This window comes from Schistocerca americana, chromosome 5, assembly GCF_021461395.2.
Source record: "Schistocerca americana isolate TAMUIC-IGC-003095 chromosome 5, iqSchAmer2.1, whole genome shotgun sequence".
NCBI lineage: Eukaryota > Metazoa > Arthropoda > Insecta > Orthoptera > Acrididae > Schistocerca > Schistocerca americana.
In genome coordinates this window covers 529,461,310-529,479,088 of record NC_060123.1, presented here as the reverse complement: position 1 = coordinate 529,479,088, position 17,779 = coordinate 529,461,310, and the positions used below count along the sequence as shown (strand labels likewise).

The 17,779-nt window shown below is 36.2% G+C and overlaps 1 protein-coding gene across 2 annotated transcripts in view; it reads right to left on the bottom strand.

Annotated features, from left to right (window-relative positions):
• Positions 1-17,779, bottom strand: part of LOC124616061 (WD repeat-containing protein 89) — a 263,783-nt gene that overhangs the window by 241,613 nt on the left and 4,391 nt on the right. For both annotated transcript variants that reach the window (XM_047144296.1, XM_047144295.1), the window contains exon 3: positions 4,442-4,589. In XM_047144296.1, the coding sequence (XP_047000252.1) occupies positions 4,442-4,587 (146 nt within the window). In that variant the 5' untranslated portion in view covers positions 4,588-4,589. The remainder of the gene's footprint in view (positions 1-4,441; positions 4,590-17,779) is intronic.

Here is a 17,779-nt window from a genome sequence, read left to right as displayed (position 1 = left end):
CAGTTCTGTCTCGAGTCACTCATTGTTTGTATTTTATACTCTCAGGCATAAAATCGTCTTCTTCAGATTCTTCAAACATGTCAAGTTTGGAAGGTAGGAGATGAGATACTGGCAGAAGTAAAGCTGTGAGGACAGGGCGTGAGTCGTTCTTCAGTAGCTCAGATGGTAGAGCACTTGCCCGCAAAAGGCAAAGGTCCCGAGTTCGAGTCTCGGTCGGGCACACAGTTTTAATCTGCCAGGAAGTTTCAAGTAAAGCTTGTTTGTCTGGACAATCTTCACATTTTCCCTTGATCATACAATTGTAACTGTCAACACTGCATACCATAACTTCCAAAAGGTCTTTATAGTCAACTCTAAGATTGGCCCCATCAACCATCAACTTTACATTCTGATGATACAAACAAACACAAACATTTTGGGTGCCAGATGCCCCTGCAACAATACACCATCTTGGTCTCAACTAGCAAAACTTTGATCTTCCAATTTCAATGTCAGGATTTTCTTTTTTAAATTCAGTGAACAGTTCACTTAAATTACACAGTATTTATCTTTTTTGTCTTTGAATCTTAGAACCATTTTCTTTCACAGAAACACAGTCTTTTTTGTCAGACATCAAACGAATGTTATTTTCATAGTCATAATACTTAATAACTTTATTGATTGTGTTTTCATCTACCAAATTAGATGCACTTTTCTTCTGTAATGCTGGTAAAATTCCCTGTTCTTTTATTAATTGCCATGTTAATTTAACGAGACATTCTGGCACATTAAATTCATCATTAACTTCTGCTCAACTCCAATAATTTGGTGGTAAACTAATAATCTTAATTTTATCCTCTTTGTTTGAAGTACTGCATTTAGTTTTTAGTTTTTCTATCAAATCATCATATTCAGTTGGTGAAGTTTTAGAAATTCCATCTGTTTTAGTACAAATTGTATTTTGAAATGGAACTTCAAAAAGACTGTAGCTGCCACTTTCTCAATTTTTGTATTCAAGGCACTTGGTCCTTTATCTTGACTTAGTTTTCTAATTTTACTAGCAGGCGATATACCCAAGATCTCACAAGCTGTACCTACTTTTTTAATGGTTGCTAATAAGTTACAAAATTCTGTATCAGAGGTTTCACTATCCTTTCTCTTGTGAATTACAAATATCTTAGATTAACATGCTGGACACAATGATTTTCCTGGTATGAGATTGACAAAAGGGCTTTTATTTTTAGAACAATGATCAAATGTTATTTCTCGCAGACCTTTTGTTATAGGTTTCTTATGTTTCTCAAAAAGGTCCATGCAAGACTGACAAAAGAGGTGATGAAAATTTTTTAACTATTTCATTTCATGGTACTTGCATGTTGATTTGACCTCTGGGCCGACTCGTAAGTAAAACAACACTTTTTCTTCTTCACTGTAATCTTCGATTAAAGTAATGTCTTTAGGATACACTCCACACACACTTTTATGACATATTTCATCAATAATAACACCAACAGAACACTGAGACATCATTTTTCAACTGCACACTTCAAGAACTTTTAGCTAAATAAGGGTGAGTAGACAATTGTTGGTTTAAGGGGGAGACAACAATCAGACTTGTATAGGCTTGCACATGCAATTGTTAGCCTGCTGAAACAATTACCACAGCACTGTTTCGACAAATAATCATTAGCTAGTTAATGTGGTGTGTTACATTATGCAGTTGGTATACTTTATTTGATTAGCCTACCAGATATTGCAGATGTTAAAAAATGTATTTTTGACTCATGTTTGTAATCTTTTTTCCATAACTTCCAATTGAATCTCAAAGTTGAAATTTATACTGAAGTTTGATGTCATAAAGGTCTATTAACTGTGAAATTTTCAGATTTTTATCTGGTCCCCCAACAAAGATATTGCAGGCCACAAATGGAAAAATTAAAAAAAAAATCCATTTTTTAAAATAGTGTATTTTTAAGTGTAAGCTGTTCACCATTGATACTTCTATAAAAAGTAACTACACCATACAGTGTAATAGTAGGAAAAATATTAAAGCTGAGAAATTAATCTTTCTTTGTAAAACTACTGTTCAAAAATTGAGTTTTTTAAATATGAACTATTAAAAATATATTAAAGAACACATTCAGCTAAGTGGTAATGATGTTAATTTGTAGCCCAGAGTGTGTTGAACTAAATGTATTTTATCTGAAAGGCTTAGGACAATCCACTACTGAATAATTGTAAAAAATGTAGACACTTGCAAATACAAAAAAATTACGCGGCCTAGAACAAATATGGCCACCATTTCAAAATAATAAACAACAAATTTTTTAAAAAAATATTTTTGTGACTACTAAACATTGGGGAATTCACCTAGAAAATATAATTTTTTTCTGAGATGGTCAAGCAACCAGTGCTGGACCACTTGGTATGGTTTCTTTTGTTCGCCTACCCCACATTTTCTACGTGTTCTTTGCAATTTAAATTGTTCATAATTGTAATTCCTAGGTTTTTAGCTGAATTTACAGCCTTTATATTTGATTGATTTATCATGTAACCAAAGTTTAACGGATTCCTTTCAGCATTCATGTGCATGACCTTACACTGTTCATTATTTAGGATCAATTGCAAATTTTTGCATCAGACAGATAAATTTTCTAAATTGTTTTGCAATTTGTTTGCTTCTTACGATGACTTTACTAGGCGATAAATGGCAGCATCATCTGTGAACAACCTCAGAAGGCTGCTCAGATTGTCTTCTAAATCTTTCCTTTTATTAATCTAAAAACAAAGATGATGTGACTTACCAAATGAAAGTGCTGGCAGGTCGACAGACACACAAACAAACACAAACATACACACAAAATTCAAGCTTTCGCAACAAACTGTTGCCTCATCAGGAAAGAGGGAAAGAGAGGGAAAGACGAAAGGATGTTATTAAGTGATTTAAGTTGTTTCACTATTCTGAGAGTATCTACTTCTAAGTTTCTCATGTTGGCAGCTGCTCTTGACTCAAATTCTGAAATATTTGCTTCGTCTTCTTTTGTGAAGGCATTTTGGAGGGCTGTGGTTAGTAACTCTGCTTTAACAGCACTGTGTTCGAAAGTGTTTCCATTGCTATCACGAAGTGAAGGCATTGATTGTGTCTTGATGCTAGTATACTTTACATATGACCAGAATCTCTTTGGACTTTCTGCCTGGTTTTGAGACAAAGCTTTGTTGTGGAAACTATTATAAGTATCTCGCATTGAAGTCCACGCTAAATTTCAAGCTGTAAAAGCTCACCAATCTTGGGGTATTTGCATTCATTTGAATTTGGCATTGTTTCTGTTGTTGTGATATGGTATTCAGTCTCGCTAGGACAACTCTCTGTGTTCGCTATTCCCTGTGTTCATTTTGATGCTCATTATTAGCTCAGGATTAATGGATTACTTATGACTTGTTTCAATGGAAGATACAAATTGATTACTTTTGTTTTCGACATGCATAGTGTCAGCTTGATGATTACTAATTCTACTATTACGGATTATAAAGTTAGGTTTTTGTATATATTTCTTGTGTTGTATGTTTCTCACAATACAACAAGATATCTTCGGTTACTGTTTCGATAGATATGCTTTGATTGTGAGTTGGCAAAGCTAATGAAAGTGACTGATGGAAAACTGTTTGGCTAACAATGTTTTCTATAAAGTAGCCCCGGATCTAGGTTACATCAGAGCTTGGTTGTGAGTCGGGGTGTGTGTGTGGGGTGGGGGGTGGGGGGGGGGGGGGGGGGGGGGGAGGGAGGGACCGCTGTGGTGATGAGCTAATCTGAAGCATAGCCCAATAATGTGTTTGAAAAGTCTGTGCAGTATTTTCAAACTGTACCAATTCCCAAGGTTGTGGTTATGCAGAAACCTACAAGAACAGTTTAATTTTTAGGGAGCATTATGTTTTATATGACAATATTCTGCATTATGCTGCTACATAATTTCATATGCCCCACATCAAGATGGCGCTTATCAAATACTGTTTTTTTCAAACCATCCCATTCATCATTCGTAATGTTCACTTCCCACCATTCAAAGTGCCAAAAGTTAATAACTGCTACCTGTGTGAACAGTTACCAATTGCAGTATGCAACAGAAAAACTGCCAACACTGAAAATGCCATTTTACTTACAATGACTTGAATATCAAAGACACAAACATGGAACAAACCTCAAAATCATAAAGGTAGCTACGTACATACCACAGGTAGAATGACAGTGGTACCAGACCAATAATTATTAATCTGACAAAAGACTTCTCCCATGACTTGTCTCCCTGTCTTCCACACTAATTGTTGACAAATTGTAAGTAGGCCTACTAGATAGATTATGAGCAGGGTACTATAATTAAAGCCCTTAAAATGCAATAAGGGTTGCACAATTGTGGTATAAATGTGGTTTTCATTAATCTAAGAATAAGATAGCAATAAAACATACCTTTGGCCACAAATATGGAGAATACACTTCTGTTCCAAGGAAACAGCAACTTCATCAAGTAGCTTATAGGAATTCGTCACTACATTATCATCAGTGTTCATGGGGTCCTCAGTTCCTTCCCTTCCCTCCACTTTCATTCCAGTCATTCCTATTAATAAAATATACATATTTCAATGCACATCTAATCAATTCAGTGTCAATTCAACATTTTTAATTGCTACACTGCGATCATATCACGATCAGTTAAGGAAATGTACAATTCCCCACATATTTTTGTAATTTCATAATTTAATATAATGTTTTCAGAAGTCTTCTGTAAGAGAAATTATACAATTGTCAGATTATCAGAACTACTAACAATCCTAAAAACTGAGAATATCATAAGATTGCTATCCACACCCTACCTTTTGGATTTGATTACATAAAATTACTTGTTTTAGTTCTTTGTGAAGAAAACATATGCTGCAAGTAATGCTCGGTCATTTGAACATTTTATAATTGGAAAATCTGAAATTATAAATGACTTCCCAATAGATTTGATTCTACACCACCCAACCATACTGTGTAGGCCAATGAGCTCTCATTTTGTTTAAGGCGAGAGACTAGATTTTTTCTGATAATACAAGAATTATTACAGTACATATACGATAAAACAGCTACAGAAACACATATGCATAAGCAGAGTTCAGCAGGCTTTCACTAGAAAATCATGTGTTTCTGATATAGTTGAAAGGAGCAGCACAAATTTCATACTTTCAAGTAGCACTCCTGGGAGAGGTTAGCAGCTGCAGGAAAATTTAGGTAAAAATTACTACAGTCTCCGTCAGATGATGCAATACAAATAGAATTTCCAATACACACAGAACTTCCAAAAGGCATTTGACACAGTATCGCACCCATGCATATTATTAAAAGTACAGTTTGTGTGGGGTATTAAGCAAAATATGTGATGAATGAAGACTTGTTTTAGTAGGGAGGACGCAGCATGTTACACGTACTCCACAAGCAACCATACAGCACATGGCATAGGGTACCCTGTACCACTACTAGTCATTTCCTTTCCTGTTCGACTCACAAACAGAGCAAGAGAAAAATGACTGTCTATATGCCTCAATACGAGCCCTAATTACTCATATCTTATCTTTGTGGTTATTTAACAAAATGTATGCTGGTGACAGTAGGATCGTTCTGCAGTCAGCTTTAAATGCTGGTTCCCTAAATTTTCTCAGTGTTCCTCCAAAACAATGTCGCTTTCCCTCCTGGGATTCCCATTTGAGTTCCTGAACCATTTCCGTAACGCTTGTGTGTTGTTCCAACCTAGTAAAATATCAATGAGTCACAGTTGTAATTGGTCAACTCATACAAATATCTGGGTGTAAAAATTTTTAAGGATATGAAATGGAATAATGATAAGGAGGTGGCAAACTTCAGTTTATTGGTATAATTTGGGAAACACAATCAGTCCACAAAAGAGACAGTTTACAAATCAATGATGCAACCCATCCAAATATTGCTTGAGTGTGTGGGACCTGTACCAAATAGGATAAACAGAAGCTATTGGACATGTACAGAGAAGGGACAGTATGAAAGGTAACATCCACAGGACAGTGTCATAGAGATGCTGGAGAAACACAATTGACAGATACCTGAAGATAGCTGCAAACTACCTTGAAAAAGCCTATTTACAAAGTGCTTTAAATGATGACTCTTAAGAATATACTGTACCCCATACACATCACTGTAGGGATTGTGAGGACAGGATTACATTAGTTACAACACAGATACAGGCATTTAAATAGTCATTCTTCCTGCGTTTCATGTGTGAATGAAACAGGAAGCAACTCTAATAAATAGTACAATAGGAAACACCCTCTGCATGCACTTCCCTGTAGTTAACAGAGTAGGAATGTAGATACAACACCTTGAATCTTTGTGTAGGGATACTGCAAAGGAGAATCACGTGGTAACAAAGGACGGGGCAGAAAAGAGTCTCGATGAAGATCAGGACTACATTATTGGATATGGCTTGGTAAATTCAATAACAAATGAAAGAAATGTTGAGTTTCCTTCTGTTTTGAGGCTTTATGACTGGGGAAAAAATTACAGCTCTATGGGACCAGTTAATATATAGTTTTAGTGACTTCTTTTATCAATTAAAGTGTCATGTATAGTTTTGGAACTGGACAACTGTACAGATAGATGCAGCTTTATTAATGACAGTCTACATCTCCAAAGAGAAAGTATGGATAAACTGGCATGGATGACAGCAGAATCAAGAGCCAGTCAATCATTAAGTAGGAGAAAGGGGTGGGGCGGCGTGGGGTGGGGGTGGGGGAAGGGGGGAGGGGGTTGAGAGTGGCTTTTTCCTTTGGGATACACGGCAAGGTATGACTGTCATGTTTTTTACCAAAATATTAATGGAGTAAAAAGTAAAGGCATTATACTTCAAATACTGACACATATTGCCTAGCATCCAATGACCAAAGATTGGATGTGAAGAATGGGACATTTGCCACTTACTCCGCAGAAGTATGCAAATATAAAGACATTGATATCCCTGGGTTTTGCAGTGATCAGGATTTTGAACCACTGAATGCGAATATAAGTTCATGCTAAGATAACAGTAACAGTCAAATTACACTGGAGTTTGGCTAGTAATTTTTGTTTATTCATGTAACAACAATACTTTATGACGTACTTTAACCTCTAATAAAGTCTTTCTTTTTCTTTTTTTCATTTTGGTCATCTGATCACCACATCAATTCAGAACAGCTCCTTTTCTTCTAGATTTTATCCTTGACCAATATACTTTCATTCTCACAGTTTGAGCAACAAAGACTCAAAATAAAGTATTGAATTTTGTTTTTCTTTTAGCTGTGCCTACCTGCGATTCAGCATCTCTGCTATATGGTGAGTAGCAACTATCCTTTTCTTAGTATTGTCACATTCCATCTTGGATTTTCCATTGTATGAAAACACTAAATTTAACAGACAAAAGGAGAATGTATAAAAATGCAGCAAATAAATCAAGCTAAAGGCATTACAGACGTGTCAAAAATGAGATTATCAAGAAACAAGAATGGGAAAAATGGATGCTGCATGTAGAAACATTAAAACAACTTTTTGGGGAAAGGGAAGCAGCTGCGCAAAAATCAAGATGTCAGATGATAAACCAGCACTAAACAATTAAGGGAACACTGAACTGTGAAATTAATTTATAGCAGCGCTACACAACGAAAACAAATCTGGAGACACTATCATGAAAAGAGTATTAGATGAAAATAAGATGGGAAATACGACAGTGGACTGTATAAAGAAAGATTAAACAGTGGGTTTTTCAGTCAGAAAACATATCTGAATGTTGACAGTGAGAATACTGTTATGCTTCATGTAAGAAGAGGAAAGGTCTACCAAAAAATATTTGAATTCAACAACTGGAGGATAGTGGCATACCAAGAATGTGGTTTCTAGTGTTTCGTGGGCATGCATGACTCTTATGCAAATACAGAATCAAAAGGTCAGGAGGGCCACACTCAGTGCCATGCAGGATTTCAATGGCCCCACACATCTACTGCCTGAGGACAGACATGTTGTTAGTAGTATCATACAATCAAATCACATAGCTTGAGTTAGTAAGCACGCTTTTTTGTATGAAAAAGGCCACTTTCAAATCCCTGCATATTATTTAGATTAGATTCTGTTTTCATCCCACAGATCCAAAAATGTGATGATTCTCATGGGTTTGGAACATGTCAGAAAGTATAACATAAAACATCTGAATATAACACTCACTACCCTTATCATCTGCCAGGAGATTGTCAATAGTTGATTACATTACAGGTATTGCTAATATTTACAGAATTAATAGACTGTCAGAATGAACTTTCAATAAATTTATCTTACCCAAAATACCTAATCTTGATTGTTGCAATCAAGTGCTGTCAAAACTGAAATCTAACAGACATTTATACTTAAGCTGGTCTAACAGTCCCTGTTAAGTTATTGATCTATAGAAGTGGTCGTCAACTGTGGCCCGCGGGCCACATGCAGCCCGGATCATGTTTTCATGCGGCCCGCAACCCTCCTCAGCTTCGCACAGGTAGCATTAGTTACCTACTTATCTGGCGTAGCAGTGTTTCATTTACGGAAACTGCGTAGAATTGTGATTAAAGTCAGGAAAGTAATTAGGTAACTGAAAACCATCCACCACTTTCATTTAATGCGCCACTTGCCGGTGATCTGCAGCGCTAAAGGCGTGAGTGCCTGCTAGCCAACAATGTGAGCCGTGCATCAAATGTGCTGCGGGCCCACGGCTGCTCGTTTGTCGGCGGCAGGCTTGTCTCGCAACTGCCTCATTGTTAGCTTTGTCGTGTCAGTGTGTCAGTCGTGAACTAATTTTTGGTGTCCCTGAGCATTCGTCGCATATTGAGTGTATTTGTGCTCATTTTTGGTGATATAATTATTAGTGGAATAAATAATGTCTGATGTACCCTCAAGAACAGTGACTAAGAGGAAAATATGTGAAGAGAAAAGATGTTTCCAAGAAATATTGGAAGAAGAGTTTTGCTTTATAAGTGGACACAGAGAAGGTACTGCTACTTGCTTAATATGCTGGGATACAATTGTGGGACTGAAGAGATACAATTTATTTCACCACTACGCAAGTAAGCACAATTCATTTACAGTAGTTTTTGCTTTGAATTCAAATGAAAGAAAGGAAAAAAATTGCTCATCTAAAATCTACCATTTGTCATCAGCAGTTGGGCAAAGTGAGACTGCCACAAGAGCATCATACCACGTACGTAATATTCTGGCAATAAATATGAAAGCTGACGCTGAATTAGTGAAGCAATGTATGATGACTGTTTCTGAAACTGTTTCAAAATTTCTCCAACAGTAAACAAATATCAGCTGAAATAAATAAGCTCACACTTACAGAATCTACCTGTCGACGAGGTATAGAAGATATTTCAAAATACATGTTTGAGGCAGTAATTAATAAAGTCAAACTATGCCAATACTTCAGTCTTGCATGTGATTCCAGTACAGATTTAGCTTCGATGGCTCAGTTTTCATTATTTGTGTGTTACTGCACAAATGATGGGGTAATAGAGCAAGATTTTTTAGCAATTATAACCACGAAAGGTCACACAAAAGGATGTGATTTTGTGGATGTCATTAAAGAATTTGTAAAAAAAAAAAAAAAAACTTATCTATGAGCAAATTAATATCAGTATGTACAGATGGTTGTCCGTCAATGATGGGCGTCAACAGTGGTTTGATTACACTGATTAAGAAGGAATGGAATTTGCCAAATTTACTCTCCATTCACTGCTTATGGCATCAAGAATTTTGGCATGTCAAATTTCAGATACCAAACTGAAGAACATTATGCAAACGGTTATAAGTGTTATAAATTTCATTCATGCCCGTGAACATAATCACCGAAAATTTAAAGAACTTCTGCAGGAATTGCAAGCTTTTTACAGTGATGTTCTCCTACATACTACTGTCGGATGGCTAAGCAAAGGAAAAGTGCTGGAACGGTTTGTCCTGAACTTGATGATGATGAATGGTGGATACTTACAGCTTTTTTAACTGATATGACAAAAAAATTCAACACACTTAACTTGGAATTACAAGGACCAAACAAGATAACTGGGCAAATGACTAACAAAACATTTGCATTTGAAGCCAAACTGCAATTATATAAATGAACTTGAAGTAACAGATCTGTCTAATTTTCCAATTGTCGCTATGTTCCAATCAGGCTTAACTATCGCCGTAACTATTTACCAAAACATGAAAGAATATTTCGAAGCCTATGTGGAAGAAATAAAAAACAGATTTGCAGATGTTAAGAAATATTCGAAGCTGTTTCATTCTCGTAGAGAGCCCTTGGCATGTTGGACATGATGATCTCAAATTATTCTGCCAATTCGGATTTCCTAAAACTAATTTGCTAAATGAAATAATCGAACTTCAGCATAACACACAGCTTAAAGCTCTGTTTATAGAACATCATGAAATACAACAGCACACTCAATTTTGGAACTTTGTGCCTAACAATTATAAAAATTCATGAGACTGTGCACAATTCATTTTAACACTATTTTCTTCAACTTACCTTTGTGAAGCTTCACTTTCAAAAATGAAGAATCTGAAAAATAAATATCGTAATCGGTTGTCCAGTCATTTGGAAGATGCAATGAGGATTGCACGCAGCCCAAACGACGCAGATATAGACGACATAGCCAAAACAGATCAACATCACTAGTCACATTGATGAAAAATTATATATTTGTATTTACATTTGTTTTGCAATTATAAGGAATAAAAACCAGCTTCAATAAGAGACCTGTAGCTTTCTCATATAGCCTGTTGCATGTGTAGTGCATCTGACGTTTCCTTATTTTTTAAATTTCTATTTTATTTCTATATTTTTTGAAAATCTGAGATTAAGGCAATTATAATAAATTTTTGTGGCCATTTGAATAATGTAATATAATATTTTAATAATACATCTATCTCATCTAGCATGAAAGTACTTTAAAATAAATTTCAGGAACAAGATACACTGATCCCAGATTTGTTTTTGATAGTGGCACAAAATTACTAATGATTCCCTTCCTTCCCTTCACTCTTCATATGCTCCTGCCTAGCTACATGAATATTGTAAGATTATGCAAGTCATGTGAATTTTATTTTCACAGAGGTAATTAAACTGGAATGAATTAGTCAGATGCACTGTATACTTTTTTCCAGTTTATTGAAATTTCATCAGCAGCATTTTATGCAGTTTTCAACACTCGTAAACATGGTGACAGTCATTCTGTGAAAGTCTGTGAATGGCACATGTCATCACTGGCTCATGCTACCACAACAATTATTGCAGTCGGTCTCAACACTCGACTCCTGTCAAGACTGACTAAACATGTAATTGTTGACAACGTGACACAACTACTCATATGTCTCCTACGAATATATCCCTCATAATCTAATAGTTGTCAAACCGGAGGACGGGTATTTAAAAATCTTTTTCCCTGTATTGCAGAATTTCAGTGTCATAAACATGGCTTATTGTTGTTAGCAACTGCACAACAATGTTATTTGGCGAAGGAGTCATATACATCTAACAGTTGCGAGTGGTTTGTTTCCAAAAGAACTATTTCATTTTAACACGTGCTAATGTTTACAGTTTCTGAAGAATGCTAAATGATATATATCCAAGTCCGGTAAAAAATCAATGGTTTGCGGCTGTCGGGTATACCTGTCTCCTTCGTCAAATGAAAAATATACTGGAAAAATTGTAAGTAGGAGTGCGTAAAGTTGTTCTATCACCTTTACAGGTGCCACTTGGTACAGGGGCAGATAGATTTGTTGTTGCGGTGGGAGGGGACACAATAATGGAAATGTTTTCTTGTTTGTTTCTCAGTGCTGACAACAAATGGGCGTGTGTGCCTTGTACCAATTATCTGCTATTGTACCAATCTTAAATGAAAGTGGGTTGGATTCATGAATACACATTATAGAGACGTCCATATGTAGTACATATTTGTTAAAAGAAGTAATTAGTCATTAGCTCTTAAAAATGTATATGTATATATATCTAAAAACAAAGATGATGTGACTTACCAAACGAAAGTGCTGGCAGGTCGATAGACACACAAACAAACACAAACATACACACAAAATTCAAGCTTTCGCAACAAACGGTTGCTTCATCAGGAAAGAGGGAAGGAGGGAAGGAGAGGGAAAGACAAAAGGATGTGGGTTTTAAGGGAGAGGGTAAGGAGTCATTCCAATCCCGGGAGCAGAAAGACTTACCTTAGGGGGAAAAAAGGATAGGTATACACTCGCACACACACAGACACAAGCACACATTTGTAAAGGCAAAGAGTTTGGGCAGAATCCTCAAGAAACCCAAACTATAACTTGGACATTATATTATTAGCAGTCAGATGTTTAAGGAGATGCTTGAAAACAGCCTTTTCACATATTTTTAAAAATGCCAGCAAAAGTGAAATTGGTCAATAGTTTAATGGTATCTCCTTACGTCCCTTCTTCTATGTTGTTGTTGTTGTGGTCTTCAGACCTGAGACTGGTTTGATGCAGCTCTCCATGCTACTCTATCCTGTGCAAGCTTCTTCATCTCCCAGCACTTACCGCAACCTACATCCTTCTGAATCTGCTTAGTGTATTCATCTCTTGGTCTCCCTCTACGATTTTTACTCTCCATGCTGCCTCCAATGCTAAATTTGTGATCCCTTGATGCCTCAGAACATGCCCTACCAACCTGTCCCTTCTTCTTGTCAAGTTGTGCCACAAACTCCTCTTCTCCCCTATCCTATTCAATACCTCCTCATTAGTTATGTGATCTACCCATCAAATCTTCAGCATTCTTTTGTAGCACCACATTTCGACAGCTTCTATTCTCTTCTTGACAAAACTATTTATCATCCATGTTTCACTTCCATACATGGCTACACTCCATACAAATACTTTCAGAAATGGCTTCCTGACACTTAAATCTATACTCGATGTTAACAAATTTCTCTTCTTCAGAAACGCTTCCCTTGCCATTGCCAGTCTACATTTTATAACCTCTGTACTTCGACCATCATCAGTTATTTTGTTCCCCAACTAGTAAAACTCCTTTACTACTTTAAGTGTCTCATTTCCTAATCTAATTCCCTCAGCATCACCCGACTTAATTCAACTACATTCCATGATCCCCGTTTTGCTTTTGTTGATGTTTATCTTACATCGTCCTTTCAAGACACTGTCCATTCCATTCAACTGCTCTTCCAAGCCCTTTGCTGTCTCTGACAGAATTACAATGTCATCGGCAAACCTCAAAGTTTATATTTCTTCTCCATGGATTTTAATACCTACTCCGAATTTTTCTTTTGTTTCCTTTACTGCTTGCTCAATATACAGGTTGAATAACATCTGGGATAGGCTACAACCCTGTCTCACTCCCTTCCCAACCACTGCTTCCCTTTCATGCCCCTCGACTCTTATAACTGCCATCTGGTTTCCGTACAAATTGTAAATAGCCTTTCACTCCCTGTATCTTACCCCTGCCACCTTGAGAATTTGAAAGAGAGTATTCCAGTCAACATTGTCAAAAGCTTTCTCTAAGTCTACAAATGCTAGAAACGTAGGTTTGCCTTTCCTTAATCTTTTAATCTTTCTTCTTAGATAAGACGTAAGGTCAGTATTGCCTCACGTGTTCCAACATTTACGGAATCCAAACTGATCTTCCCCAAGGTCAACTTCTACCAGTTTTTCCATTTGTCTGTAAGGAATTCGCGTTAGTATTTTGCAGCTGTGACTTATTAAACTGATAGTTCTGTAATTTTCACATCTGTCAACACCTGCATTCTTTGGGATAGGAATTATTATATTCTTTTTGAAGTCTGATGGTATTTCGCCTGTCTCATAGATCTTGCTTACCAGATGGTAGAGTTTTGTCATGACTAGCTCTCCCAAGGCCGTCAGAAGTTCTAATGGAATGTTGTCTACTCCCGGGGCCTTGTTTCAACTTAGGTTTTTCAGTGCTCTGTCAAACTCTTCACGCAGTATCATATCTCCCATTTCATCTTGATCTACATCCTCTTCCATTTCCATAATATTGTCCTCAAGTACATCACACTTGTATAGACCCTCTATATACTCCTTCCACCTTTCTGCTTTCCCTTCTTTGCTTAGAACTGGGTTTCCATCTGAGCTTTGATATTCATACAAGTGGTTCTCTTTTCTCCAAAGTTCTCTGTAGGCAGTATCTATCTTACACCTAGTGAGATAAGCCTCTACACCCTTACATTTGTCCTCTAGCCATCTCTGCTTAGCCATTTTGCACTTCCTGTGGATCTCAGTTTTGAGACGTTTGTATTCCTTTTTGCCTGCTTCTCACCCATGACTATTAAATTTTCATCTCCCTTCACTATCTGAATAATTTCTTTTATCTCATCTTACGTTTCATCAATTTCTTCACCATCTGCAGAGCTAGTTGGCATATAAACTTGTACTACTGTAGTAGGCATGGGCTTCGTGTCGATCTTGGCGACAATAATGTGTTCACTATGCTGTTTGTAGTAACTTACCAGCACTCCTATTTTTTTATTCATTATTAAACCTACTCCTGCATACACCTATTTGATTTTGTATTTATAACCCTGTATTCACCTGACCAGAAGTCTTGTTCCTCCTGCCACCGAACTTCACTAATTCCCACTATATATATCTTTAACCTATCCATTTCCCTTTTTAAATTTTCTAACCTACCTGCCCGATTCTTCTTCTAAAGAAGCGTAATGAAGCATATTTCCACTGATAAGCCATTGATTACACAAATAACTTAAGATAAAACTCAACAAGCATAAGCACTCTGTGATTAACGTCATTGGCATGTTATTGTAGCTGCTAAAATACTTAGAATTTAACTATTTTGTGATGGATGGCACTTCTTTGGGAGATGTGAGTCTCATTTCCATTTTCCTGAAGTTATTTGTAAAGGCTGGTCCCAGATACTCCATTGCCCTGTTTACTGAACCTGATAACCCCAAGCTGTCAGTAACAGAAATAAAGTACATGTTTAAGAGGTTTGTAACACCACATGCACTTGTTACCAATGTCTCATTTACTTTTAGTGCTATCTGTTCCTCTTCCTTTCTGGCCCCAACTGTCTCTGTCTTTACTAAATTCCTTTACAGTTTTTACTTTGTTGCCTGATGTAATTATCTTTTTCTCATAATAAAACTGCTTTGATTTCTGGATTACTGGCTTCAATATTTTGCAGTATTCTTTGCAATATATTACAATGTTAACATCAGTGCTGTTCCTAGATAGTAGGTACAGTCTTCTTTTTGTCCAACATGATATCTTTAGCCCTTGTTTAATCCATGGTTTATTTTTAGACTTCTTTTTGATTTGAGTTACCTTTAGGGGAAAACAATTTCCAAAAGAGGAAGTAACTTTATTAATCAATGCTTTGTATTTTCTATTTGAGCCAAAAGTATTGTAAACATCTATCCAATTCATGTCTTTGAGCAATCTTCTAAAATTCCCAATTTTTGACTTATTTATTCCTCTTTTATACTTAGATTTAACAATTTTTTTCATCCTGACAAGTTGCAATGTTTAGATTAGATTAGATTAGTTTTCCGTTCCATAGATCCGTGCTGAGGAGATCCTCGTGGATGTGGAACATGTCATTTTTTTTTAAAGCTGAAATAACAATAGTAATAGTATGAATATATACAATACATCATTTGTTTCTATTAAAAATTTCGCCAATTGAGTAGAAGGAGTTGGCTAATAGTAAGACTTTCAGACTCCTTTTAAACTGATCTTTATTTGTAACTAAATTTTTTACGTTTGCTGGCAAATTTTTGAAGATGAGTGTTCCTGAGTAGTGGACCCCTTTTTGAACTAAAGTAAGTGCTTTTAAGTCCGCAGATCATTTTTGTTCCCGGTATTGTATGTATGAACTGAGCTGTTTGTTGGAAAAAGAGATATATTATTTAGGACAAATTTCATTAAGGAGTAAGTATACTGAGAGGCAGTAGTTAATATACCCAGTTATTTGAAGAAGTTTCTACAGGACATCCGTGAATTTACTCCACAAATAATACATATTACACGCTTTTGGACTCTGAAAACTTTTGTTTGACTTGAAGAGTTACCCCAAAATATTATACCATATGACATTATGGAATGAAAGTAGGTAAAGTATGCAAGCTTTTTCATTTTTATGTCGCCTATGTCTGCTAACACTCGAATTGCAAATACAGATTTGTTAAGGCGTTTCTGCAGTTCTGTGGTGTGCTCCTCCCAACTGAATTTATTATCAAGTTGTAATCCCAGGAATTTAAGACTGTCGACCTCTTCTATCTGCTCTTCTTCATACTTTATGCATATTCTATGTGGAAACCTCTTACAGGTTCTGAATTGCATGTAGTGAGTCTTTTCGGAGTGTAATGTCAGTGAGTTGGCTTTAAACCATTTATTAATATCCATGAAAATATCATTAGCAGACCTTTCTAGAACTATACTCGACATACTATTTATTGCAATACTTGTGTCATCTGCAAACAAATCGAACTCTGCTTCTGGCAGCGTAACTGATGAGAGATCATTAATGTACACAAGAAAAAGTAATGGCCCTAAGATGGATCCTTGTGGGACACCACATGTAATTTCTTCCCATTCTGATGATGACTTAATTCACTATTCCCTTGCACTGACACCCTTTGTTTCCTATTAGTGAGGTATGACTTGAACCATTTTGCAGCACTGCTCGTGACACCATAGAATTCTAATTTATTTAAAAGGATGTTGTGGTTCACACAATCGAATGCCTTTCACAAATCACAGAAAATACATGATGCTTGTAACTTGTTATTTAATGAATTAAGTACATTTTCACTGTAGGTGTAAATAGCCTTCTCGATTTCAGAACCCTTCAGAAATCCAAACTGTGTTCTTGATAATATGTTATTTGTGGTCAGATGGTTGAGAAGCTGTCTGTACATTACTTTTTCTAAAATTTTTGAGAACGCTGGCAAAAGTGAAATCGGTCTGTAGTTTGATGGTATCTCTTTATCCCCTTTCTTGAATAGAGGCTTAACATCTGCATATTTTAGCCAGTCAGGAAATGTCCCAGTTATAATTGACTGGTTACACAAGTAACTTAGAATTGTACTATACTCACAAGAACATGCCTTAATTAACTTTGTTGATTTTTTCATCATAACCACTAGAATGCTTTGTTTTTAAATATTTAATTATGGAAGTTATTACCTTTGGTGAAGTGAGTGACATATTCGTGTACCTGAAGCTATTTGTAAAGGCTAGTTTCAGATACTGAAGGGCATTACTTACTGATCCTGACAGTCCCATTCTATCAGTAACAGATACAAAGTACTTGTTAAAGATTTGCCACACTATGCCCATCGGATCCCAAAGTGTCATCTACCCTTAGTGCTTTTTGCTCCTGTTCCTTTCTGGTTCTACCAGTCTCCTCTTTCACTATATCCCATATTGTTTTTATTTTGTTCCCTGACATTGCTATCTTCTTCTCGTAGTGCATTTCTTTAGATGTCTGAATTACTTTTTTTAATATTTTACAGTAATCCTTGTATTTAGCTAAATCATCAGCATTGGAGCTATTCTTGGTCGACAGATACATTTTCCATTTTGTCTTACAGGAAATCTTTATTCCTTGTGTAATCCATGGTTTTATTATAGACTTCTGTTTAATCTGAGTAACTTTTAGAGGAAAACAGTTTTCAAACATGGTACTGACATTGTTCATGATGTTTCATGCCGTGA